This window comes from Aquarana catesbeiana, linkage group LG06 (genome assembly GCF_042186555.1).
Source record: "Aquarana catesbeiana isolate 2022-GZ linkage group LG06, ASM4218655v1, whole genome shotgun sequence".
In the NCBI taxonomy this organism is placed as follows: domain Eukaryota; kingdom Metazoa; phylum Chordata; class Amphibia; order Anura; family Ranidae; genus Aquarana; species Aquarana catesbeiana.
The window spans coordinates 348,379,726-348,391,900 of NC_133329.1; the positions used below are offsets into that span (position 1 = coordinate 348,379,726).

The 12,175-nt window shown below is 40.6% G+C and overlaps 1 protein-coding gene across 1 annotated transcript in view; it reads left to right on the forward strand.

The window, feature by feature from the left end:
* Positions 1-11,850, forward strand: part of GALNT3 (polypeptide N-acetylgalactosaminyltransferase 3) — an 89,498-nt gene extending 77,648 nt beyond the window's left edge. Inside the window, exons 9-11 of the mRNA XM_073634009.1 lie at positions 611-715; positions 1,489-1,641; positions 6,073-11,850. Coding sequence (XP_073490110.1) covers positions 611-715; positions 1,489-1,641; positions 6,073-6,195 — 381 coding nt within the window. The 3' untranslated portion in view covers positions 6,196-11,850. The remainder of the gene's footprint in view (positions 1-610; positions 716-1,488; positions 1,642-6,072) is intronic.
* The last annotated feature ends 325 nt before the right edge of the window (positions 11,851-12,175 follow it).

Here is a 12,175-nt window from a genome sequence, read left to right on the forward strand (position 1 = left end):
TGCTGGTTGGCATTGGCTATCGAAGTGTACTGCTCTTTATTTTATTAATTGTATTTCTATATGTCCTAGTAAGAGAAGTGTTTATTGGTTAGAACATTGCCATTGTTCTTCCAATGAGAGTGCCTTTCTGTACATTCGTACTCAAAGCTGATTGCCACGCAAACAACTAAATATGCAGTAAAAAATAAGAATATATGCGGTTTTTACCTGTGCATTCTTTTTTTTTTGTTTGTTTCTCTTCTTCCAGTTCCTTGTCAGCAATTGTGCATGCAGGACACTTGATTGAACCAAAGTACTATATTTTCCTAGTCCAGTCTGAATGTTTTTGTAGATGGGATTACATGAGGCTTAAATCAACCTACATACAGCTGTTGCAGATAGCTGCATTAAAATAAAATAATTTTCAAGTTTTGGGTTTTTTTTGTTTTTGTTTATTTATTTTTTTTAAAAAGCATAGTTGCAGTAATCTGAGTTTCTTTTATATATCTATCTGGAGCATAATAAACTAGAACATCTAGGAACATCTCAAATAGCCAGAAGGGGAGAAAGTAGTCTAACCCAAGTTTTTATTTTTTATTTTTTTTCCTCTTCTTTTTTTTTTTTTTTTTAGATTATAAATGTTGGAAGTCAGAGGTGTTTGGATGTTGGAGGAGATAATAGTAATGGAGAGAAACCTCCAATCTTCTACAGCTGTCATGGACTTGGGGGAAACCAGGTAAGAGATATACATTCAATATTTTTTTTTCATGAAATTAATCCTTATTTATTTTTGGAAATCAAACCTAACTATTGTAACTTATCAAGCTGTTTCTCTGTCCCTCTCAAAGAACAATTGATCTTGTTCTATACAGCAACCAAATAGATTTCCCCATTTGTTCTTTCAGTTCTGTGAACTGCTGGAGTCCCAGGAGGACACAGTGTACGCAAGAAGTATGTGGGCACCCATCTAAATGAATGAATTCAGACATTTCCAGTGAGAGCTACTATTAATGCTGCCAATACATTTTAGACAATGGAGCACTTCCAACTTTTGTGTAAAACAGTTTAGGGAAGGCATGACTGTGCCCACCTACACAAAGTCAGTTCCATAAATTGTCTGATGGGTTTGGTGTGGAGGAACTCTAACTGCTTGGCCTGAGCAAAGCCTTGCCTTCAACCTTATTGGACACCTTTTGGAATGAATTGGACTGACAGGTCTTCTCATCCAACATCAGTACCTGACCTCACAAACCCTTAATTGGCACACATTCCCCTGGACATGCTCCAAAACATTGTAGAAATCCTTCCCTGAAGAGCGGAGGTTATGATTTGGAATGACCAGCTTACATAGGTGTTGATGATCAAGTGCCCATATAGAGTATAACGTATCTTACCTCAGATATTGAAATGACAGTTTGTGGATGTCCCAAACCTCTTGCCACTCAGACACATACTTTTTTTTCATACAGTTGGATAATGGTGTATCTTGTTGTGTGTTTTTACTTGCAGTATTTTGAATATACATCCGGCCATGAAATTCGACATAATATCCAGAAAGAGCTGTGTTTACGAGCTAGTAAAGGAATTGTGATGCTCAAAAGGTGCGGCTATAAAGGAAAAGGCACGGTAGTGCTACTGGAGGAGAAGTGGGAGCTTCGACAGGTGTGTTTTGATCATTTTATATATGCAGTATGTCGGGTACTTGTTTGCAAATACTTCAAAGACCAAGGTGAAATTAGAGCCCCACCTGAGCAAAATGGGGTCACGTCTTATGAAGTATTGAGTTTTTGAAACTGGGAATCTATGTAATAAAGTTTTAGGAATTTCTTCTTTTGAGCAATCCTTGACAGTCTTCTGAGTATGTACAGTAAAGCAATGGGAATCACACCCATGTTTCTGCATAGACACATCTATTTATGTAAAGCCAAGGAAGGATTAAATATATACATTTGGAAACCACATTTCTAAACCTGGAAGAATGTGAGTGGTACAATTGTACATGGTTCTCTTGACCAGTCACAGGCCTATGTAGGACTATTCACAAATTATTCACAAAGTAGTGCTAATAGAGAAGAAGATAAAGCCACACCTCATGTTGGGGATTTTGCGATTAAATTCTAACTTTAGTTTGAAATTAAAATTTTTTGACAGAGTGGGTAAGGGTTAAACCTCTATTAACATTTTATTGCTGCCTTCTTCCATTTGGGGGACTTCTGCCTACGACCTGTCTATGATGGGTGTCAGACAGAACAGGAAGTTGTCAGAGACACCTCCTCCAGTCTTTGTCCCTATTAGGTAGATCTCATCTTGGACATACAGCATCAGAAGTTCTGAAGCCTCACTACTACAATTGTCTGTCAGGTTTTTATTGCTCAATAGTTGTTCAGATGGTGAGGAGCACTGGATTACTCAGTGTGTATTTGAGTCAACTGGCATCTCTGTTTGTCTTAGGACTTCTCTATTTGGTTCTTGGGCAAATGTAAACGTAGGTTAACCACTTGCCGACCAGCGTCGTATTGGTACTTTGCTGGATTGCAAGGGTGATATCTGGGTCAGCGCTGCAGCAATGATCGAGAGATAATTGGAATAGCTGCGCGCTGCCACCTAATAGTGCAAACTAAACTAATGAATTAAAAATAGCTGCTGCTGTCACCTATGTGTTCCCACAAATAAACAAAATCAGATATATAAATGTAACAGCGCTGCTAATGAATTAATAGGTAAAAAATATGACATTCACATTTAAACAGTGCATAAAATTGAATAAAAGTCCAAAGGTGACATAAAAATAATAATAAATCTTCTTATCAAAGTGAAAAAATCATGGGTAAATTTGCGATTGTACTTCACTGTGACTCCACACCACTTGTTAAGGTGCTCCCACCACCGAGTGCAATGCACGCTCACCTCCTTATAAGACCCTGCAAGGGGTCAAACACACCTTGCACACAGTGCAATTCTCCTTTTAAGGATGGCTCCACACTGGTCCTCACTAGTTCCTGGTAAGCTTTGTAAGGGTATAGCTCACTCTGCACCCAATGCAGTATCCTCCCAATGTACCTGCTTCAGAATTGGCTCCACATTAGTCTCCAGCGAATTAAAATGACATGGAAAAGACAAAATTTCCTCCAATAGTGCAGTATACTCTGTGTTAAATGACCAGAACCTCACCACACCAGTTAATCATAAACTCACATTTATTTAAGAGTAATAAGCATAGATACAAAATCCAAACAGGTCTCACTTGTAACGAACAAGGTTCTACCTCCAGGCTCCACCTCTACTAGTTACGCCACCTACCTCGTGACTTCATTCCTCCAGATGAAGCAGATAGCAATGCAGATAGTAATCCAGATAGTAATGCAGAGCTACACCATTTTTTGCACTCTACAGTTTTAGGAAATCTCCCCCAAAGTCTCACCTGAACAGGAAGTGAGGTTAAATCTGTCCAGTGAGGGAAAAGACAGCAGAAGAACCTAAAAGAGGATTACATCCTAACCTGCTGTTTTCTTCATCTTTTTGGAGGAGAGATTTATGTTTGCTTTCAAGCTGGCCATAAATGTATGGTATGTATGGCCATTCCCCGCTCAAAAGAAGTTGATCTATTAATCGACTTCTGTCGAACAGGAATGTTGGAGAACTTTTGCTGAACATCAACCGCAGCCACGGATCAGTGTATTCTAATAGTGGAGAGTCCTGCTGTCAGAATACAATGACACAGTGTATTCCTCCATCCACCTAGCTTGTATGGATTGAGGAATCTGTTTTTTCGATTATGACCACTGTTCTGGGGACATGGGGTTACAGACAACAGCATCATCCAGAGATGTTCATATCTTTCCCCACTAAATCCAACAAAAAGAAAATGTTCTGGTCAGAGTTGGGCTTTAATAATCCAGGTTTAGGGAATTTCACAACTCAGGATGTATAACATTAGTGAAACCAAATTTGCTTAATGTTCTCTTGTCCTTTTAAAGAGTTCTTGGTATTAAAGAGATTGTTTTTTAATTTTTTTTCTTACTTTGTCCTTACCACCACTTTAAAATGTAATCGGCAAACAATATTTATAAGTTGTATAACACCATAGATTATTTATTTAAGAAATATTCCATTGCCTTGAGGGGCCCTATAGAATGTTTCCCCTGTTAGAGAATATTGGTCCCTTCTTACATTGAGGTTTTTTTGCTAACTAACTCTGGATCACCTGTAGGCATAGAATTTTGAGGATGCAGGATTTTAAATTATTTATTTTTGTCTTTTGGTTATACAAATAGATTATCTAGACCAGTAGTGCATCCCAGTCAGATGGCTGTCTGGGGTTCTAAGTTAGAAATATCATGACTAAAGGCAGACAGTTTCTGCTGTGCCAACTTTGTTGATTGACATATTGGGGTGGATTTACTAAAACTGGAGAGTACAAAATCTGGTGCAGCTCTGCATGATCGCCAATCGGCTTCTAATTTCAGCTTGTTCAATTACAGGATAAGTTCACCTTTTCTGAACATGTTACACATTACACCCATATTTATAGTGTAACATGTTTAGCATCAGACCGGTCCCTCCTTGTGGTGGAGAGGCGGGGATCTTCTCCCTGTACTTGCTGTCACAATTTAAAGAGAGCATGGCCATGCAGGGCTCCGCCCACATGGCCACATCATTGATTCACAGATCCCTGTGAATCAATGAACTACAATTACCAACAGCCTTTGCGTCTGTCGGCTTGTAGTTCTCAATGAACTACCAGGGCACTGTTGAGCGTTCTAGGTATTTAACTGAGCTTCCCGTCGTTCAGTAACTGCCTGCCTGTAACAGAGGTACGGGCACACAGCTACACACAGTCTGCAGGACCGGGGCATTACACCCACAATCTGCTGACTGTGGGTGCAAGGCTTTACAGGTTCATAACAATAAAATAATAGTCCTGCACTTCCTGGTATTGGGCGCGAGTGCGCTCCACCGATGGCTCACTCCTGCTAGGATTCTACACAGCGGGACCTGTAGATTCAATGTCCGCCGCCACCCGCTGATCATTCAGCATACTGATGGAATGGCAGTCTGTCTATGTAAACAAGCCAGTTTGTCGTTCTGTCAGCACAGAAGGCATGGATCCTGTGTTTCTGTAAAGCAGAAACACCGATCCATGCCTTCCACTATTAAAAGCACCTCCTTCACTACACTGAAAAGTTAGCTAGGCACACAGTTAACCCTTTGATTGCCCCCGATGTTAACCCCTTCCCAGCCAGTATCATAGTACAGTGACAGAACAAAAGATTACAGCACACACATACAAAAATGACATTTAAATCCTGCAAGGCTATTTAAAGCACCTGAACATATTAAGCAAATTATCAAAAATATGGGGATTTGGTCACACCATATGGCCATGCATTGCTTAAGCCCACTACTGCGTCAAAGTACCTGAATATTAGTACAGTGACAGTGCATAATTTTAGCACTGATCACTATAATAATGTCACTGGTCCCCAAACAAGTTTCAATGGTGTGAGTTCGGTGTCCGATTTGTCCACTGCAATAAGTTGCTAATCGCCTCCAATACTAGTAAAGAAAAAAAAATCCCATAGTTCGTAGACACTGTATAACTTTTGCGCAAACCAATCAATATAATTGGGATTTTTTTTTTCCAAAAAATATGTAGCAGTATACATGTTGGCCTAAATTGATGAAGAAATTCTTTTTTTTTTTTTTTTTTTTTTTTTTATTGGATGTGCTTTAGAGCAGAAAGTAAAGGTTTTTTGTTATGTTTTGTTTTTCAAACTGTCGGTCGTTCTTTGTTTATAGCGCAAAAAATAAAAACGTCAGGAGGTTATCAAATAACACCAAAAGAAAGCTCTATTTGTGGAAAAAAAATGGACATACATTTTATTTGGGTACAGCGTCACACGACCGCTCAGTTGTCAGTTAAAGTAATGCAGTGCCGTATTGCAAAAAGTGGCCTGGTCAGGAAAGAGGGGGTAAATGTTCCGGAGGTGAAGTGGTTAAATATATATTTATAATTTTGGAATTGGATGGAATTTTGGATCTGTATATAAATGATTTTGCAAACAATTTCTGTTTTTTTTTTTTTCTTTCTAGGAGCAACAGTTATTCAATGCTGTGTACAACATGTGCCTTACAGGAAACGGGTTGAACCCAAGCCTTGCACCCTGTAACCCTGAAGACCCTTTCCAAAAATGGGTGTTCCGTCAAAACGAATAATGAGATGAAGGAAGGCTGTTTTTACTTAACACTGTGATGAGAGTACACTGTAACTTTTTATGCAAATGCAGCTGACTTTGATTATGGTGTAGACATTAAAAAAAATGGAACACTTTGCTATGAGGAAAGAACACTCTGGACCTTGTGTCAGCTACATATGCCAAAGAATGTTTTAATCTGTTTTCCTGTGTGTTTACATGTTAATTATTAGGTCAGGGATTGCCGGGGGGTGTTTTGATGGTTTACAATGAGTACCGTTTTTTCGATGATGTACTCCGAGGGCTAAGCACAATTACGTGTTTTGTTTTCAGCACTTGTGTTACGAAAAAGTACTTGTCTTTATTACAGAGGGACTATTTTTTAAAGTAAACATCTCCTTGGAGAAACATTAAAGTGATAGTAAACTCAAGAATTAGATAATCTGTGGACAGGCGGGGTATTTATAAAAGAAGTGGCCCTAGAAGTCTCTTCTGTCATAAACGTTCCTCCTGCCTGTCAGCGGGTAATTTCATCTGAGCCGCACATGCGCAGCTCAGATCACATTTACGGCCTGCTCCGTGTGCTGCGGCAATGTGACTGTCATGCATATGCGCAGGAGTGACCTCACCTCAGCCATTCAAGTGGGCAGAGATACCAAACCCGGACAGTAGACCGGGTGACAGTGGACCCCGCCAGGGACTAGGGAGGGCCCTGAAAGTGCAGCGCTGGAGGGCTCCTTTTGTAAGCAAGTCTGTCATAATAGGATGCACTGCATACAAGTGCATTATGACTTGAACCTGCAGGGGGAGCCTTTTTTTTTTTTTTTTTTTTTTTCATTTTTTGCAAAGACTTTACTACCACTTTATGGGGCCAGTTCACACCACATGCAATCCAGCGGGTAATTTTTCTGCATTAAAAAAGCCTGGACAGTAGGTTACATGGAATTTCAATAGCAAAGTTCGCACCATTGCAGGAGGGGAAAAATGCACTGAAACGCATCAGAAAAAACATGCATGAACTGTGTTTCTGTGGTGTGAACCGGCCCGTTTCTGTTGACCTCCTTTTGAAAATGCTAGCTCCTTGCCTGAATGCTAAATTTCTGCCACCCATACTGGCCTGGAACATGTATGCAGATCAGAACCAGTGCCGGGACAAGGTCGTGTAGAGCCCAGGGTGAACATGCCAAACTGCAACCCCCCCCCATATTATGTGTCTGCAAACCCCCCACTAATCTGCATGCTTACCCCCTAAGCATAAATCCCCTCTCCTCCCAGTACAAATCCACCCCCCTGATGAAATCCCCCCCCCCAAAAAAAAAAAATATCACCCCTTCTAGCATAAAATCCATCTATCCCTCAAATGTCCTCTCCGAGTACACCTCCTCTCCCCCACACTTCAAATTGCCCCTCCCAGCACAACCCCCCCCCCCCCCCAAAACCCCCTCCTAGCACAAATCATTCTTACTAGCAAAAATCCCCCCCCCATCACCTTTTCTAGCACAAACCCCCCAAATTCCCTCTGCAAGCACAAATCCTCTTATTCCATCTTCCCCGAAACACAAATCCTCCTAAATCACCACCCCTGGCGCACCCCCCTCACTAAAATTCCCTTCCTAGAGCAATTCTTACCCCCTGCCACCCCCCCAAATTCCTCCTCCCAACCTCCTTTAAAGTGTCCCCCACTTCACATGATACCACAGTGCCCAGGGCAGCCGCCCCTCCTGCCCACCCTTTCTCCCGGGCCTGATCAGGACACCCACATGACATTCACTCTACCAGTGCTCTTTTACTGCTTCTTCCTCCAATGCAACTGGGACCAAAACCCCCAGTGTCTGCGGGTGTGGGGAGATGATTTAAAGTGGAACTATGGGTAGAATAAAATATTACATATATGATGAAGTCCCATCTATAGCAATAATGCAGCAGTTGTTTTCATTTCCTATACCTAAGCCTAAATAGAAAGAAAATCTGTGCTAGTTCTCAATGCCTTGTTTTCAGCTAGCACAATACCCTGATACCTGGTATTGAAAGAATTCAGGGTAATACCTGAATTTGCATATTGGATGGTAATTTTAATTGATTATTTTGGGTTTAAAATTTCTGTATTCATTGCACTTTTTATGACAATTTCCATTACATAGTTTGCCTATTGAGCTGTTATTTTTACATTTCCTGAAACAGACCAGGTCACCCAAGAAAGGAGGCATTCACTGGGTTTGGAATAAACTATATACTATGGTAGTGCTTACAACAGTCAAATTTTATTCCTTCCAGGTTCGCGCAATTGGCTGTTTGAATGGCCGTGCTGCTATGATGTCACTTCCGCACATGTGCACGGGAGCCACAATTGGGCCACTCAAGTGTGCCATCCATTACGAGCGCAGTGTGCATACTGTGTACATTCAGGAGATATTCACTGTACCTACAGGTACGTCTTATTATAGGCTTACCTGTAGGTACAAATGGAAAAGTGGAGTTTACTACCCCTTTAATGGATGAACCGCTTATTCAGTAAAGTAGAGAAAACAGTGGAACAAATAGTAACCCAGAGACACACATCAGATCTACATTTGCAAAAAAAAAAAATCAATCTGTGACCCAGATTTCAGTTAAATAATGTGGCTCAATAAAGAAAAATGCTACTGCGGCTTACTCTACACCACTTTTTGATTTAATAAGTCAGTGTATTCTGTTATTAAAATGGTTCATTTCCTTTTTGTGTATTTATAACAGACTATATTTTGATGGGTAATGTATATTTTCATTCTTAAATTAGAAATGAGTGCAGGATTAAGACATTGTGCGTCCAATGATTGAATATTGTAAATAAGCTACCGCCCACTTAAAGTGGAACTGTATCCGCTTGGTGCCTCCAGCACTTTTGCTATAATGTAGAAGTATGCAGGGTATACTTGTATTTTATGGCAGTGTGTCCTCCTACATAACCCCCATATAAGCACACAGAGGTATCATCATGCCAGCTCCCAGGCTCTTATTCTCCGTATTTGTAATATATATGTGGCAGTCCGTGTACAGATAAATTGTTAGTGGAGATGGAAAGAGGTCTTATGGCAGAAGAGGAAAGCAAAGTCTGTCTACTTGCTAACAGTTTTAATTCTGTTTTAACCACTTCAGCCCCGGACGGATTTACCCCCTTAATGACCAGGCCATTTTCTGCGATATGGCAGTGCATTATTTTAACTGACAATTGCGCAGTCATGCGACGTTGTATGCAAACAAAGTTGACCTTTTTTTTTTTTTCCCACAGATAGAGCTTTCTTTTGGTGGTATTTGATCACCTCTGCGGTCTTTATTTTTTGTGCTATAAACAGAAAAAGACCGCCAATTTTTTTTAATAAAAAATATTTTTTACTTTCTGCTGTAAAACATATCCAATAAAAATATGTAAAAATTCCAATTTCTTCATCAATTAAGGCCCATTTGTATTCTGCTACATATTTTTGGTAAAAAAATCCCAGTTAGCCCATATTGATTAGTAGGAATCGCACAGATCTCTCGCTCCCGTCTGACAGCACGACGGTCTGCGTTGTTTACATGCCTGTCATTCCCAAGAACGATCGCGGGTTCCAGTGATTTGGCTCCCGCTGTGTCCAATTGGAGTGGGTCGCCGGCGGCGCACACGCACGCCCCAGACCAAGGGAGCGTGAACAACATACAGGGTTTGTTGTTTCGGGCTGCCCTGCCACAGTATGTGTGTGGCAGACGGTCCAGAAGTAGTTAATAAGACAAAGGTGAACATGCAAAAATACTGCATTGCAGCCAAATAGCAGTCATCTTCATTGTTCTGACTGCTCGGACGTCAGAACTGTAATCTGATTGGCTCCCGTGACTTATTTCCAATTTTTCGTCATTTTTCAGAGAGAAATTCCGGTTTTGTTATTTAGAGAACAATTCCCAACTGGTCAGTACTGTGCACTGGTCACATTTGGTCGCAAAAGGCCAGGGCAGAGCGTTTACTGAAAGTGTTAAATGGTCGCTTTCGGCAAAGTCAAGCTATGGTAATTGCAAAGTCCATTCCAAGTTTGTGGTGGGAATCATGACATTCCTTCATCTTTGTCTCACTAATAATGACATTCTTAGGGCTCCTTCAGATCGGCAGCGGGGGGATGGTAAAAAAACAGAGTGCTCCTCCCCAGCTGCCTACATGGATTGCAACGATAAACGATAATACACATGCCACAACCTCAATACTTTGCATTTTTAATTTTGGGTACAGAGTTTGATAGGCGGCACTGCCATCAAACTTGCCCATTGACTTCAATGGTGGCCGCACCTTTATCTTGAGCCAAATGCTCAGGTTGCAGTTGCAGCGTGGTCATGCAATGTGCAGTTGCCATTTGGCAATTTAAAAGTTGTAAAAACAGGAATTCAGGAGGTGGCCAAAAAAGACATAATTTAGGAGCCCAAGGTAAAAAGGTAAAGTCCAACTAGACCACTATGAGTGCAGGCAGGGACAGAGAGCTCATCCTAGCCCCAGGCTGCAGCAATGTCAAAGGAAAAGGTCCATAAGCCACACATCGTCAAGCTGACCCATGTGCATGAAATGACATGACTGGCAGTCTCAGCCCAGACTCCAGCCAGGCCACGGCGCCAATGTGTTTCGCTCCACCCCTTTGGGTGATTAAGCTCCAAGTTGCATGGCCTGGCTGGACTGAGGCTGCCATTCATCTCACTTCATGCACATGGGTCTGCTTCATGATGTGCGACTAATGGACCTTTTCCTTCAACGTTCAAGATGTTGCAATAGCCCTCCTGAGTGCCTGCCAGCTGTTGCTATAATGTTCTCTGAAAAATTATCCACCACGGATCGCTTTTCAGGGGGAGTAAACAGTGCTGCTAATATGAATACATGAAAGAAGCCTTTAAGTAAATGCAGTGCTGGGGGTGCCTGTAATTTGGCCTCAAGTTTTCAAAAAGCAAATTACGAGGGCAGGAGGATCCCACCTACAAACTAATTGTTCCCGTGGTTACAGGGAAATATTTTTCCTCCCAGTGTGAGATATAAATGTTTTTTACTGCAAGAATTTTAAATGGTGATTGCTGGTTTTGTATAAATTTTAATAGAAATGTATATTTTTACATTTTGAAGGATCTCTTTCAATGGTCATATTGGCCAAAATGGTGTATTATGTTCTCCCCTATACAAAGACTATTAAGCTTTTTTTTTTTTTTTTTTTTTTTTTTTTTTTTTTGTTGTTGTGAAGGGTACATTAGTGTGGACTAAAACCCAAACACATATTTAGATTTCTGTTTTTGTTCCAACTTTTTTTTTTTTTTTTTGGTATGTTCAAGGTTTATATGTCTTTTGTATGTTTCATGATTAACAGTCCAGTATTCTCTAGCATTGTAAAAAAATGTAGAGAAGTGCAGGGGAGGGGAAAAGGAGGTGCTGTTTTTGCTATCCAATCTGTTTCTTACTTTTATTTGGTAGTTTACACTCTAAAAATAAACGTTTGAAACTGATTGGCTGCTTGTAACATGTCAACTTTCCCTTTCTCCACTTAGGATGATTTATTTGCTGCAATGTATATACCACTGATGTGTATACTACAGTGTTTAAGACTGGTGGGTCATTTTTTTCCATTTACTTGTTTTTTTTTCCATTCTTAAGTCATTACTATAATGTAAAAACAAATGAAAATCAAATCCAATATAATCTGCCTCCTATGTGATATTTTTTTTTGTGTATTTTTAAAGAATATATTACTCCAGTTCATATTCCTGTTATGCGTATGCTGTACCATCTACTTTTAAAAAAGTGTCCTTTGTATTGTTTCCTTTGTGTGAAATACCTGGCGTTCCTTGCTCTTCTGTTTCAAACTGACTACACTAGGAATGAGAGCACATCCATACTAGTGTGGTCAGTCTTGTTGCTGTGCTGGGAGTACAGCTTGCCTGTCCTCAAGTGGTCAGACTTGTGCTGACAACCCCCCCCCCAATCCCCCCTGCACATCCATTCACTAATAAGATTAGGACCCTGC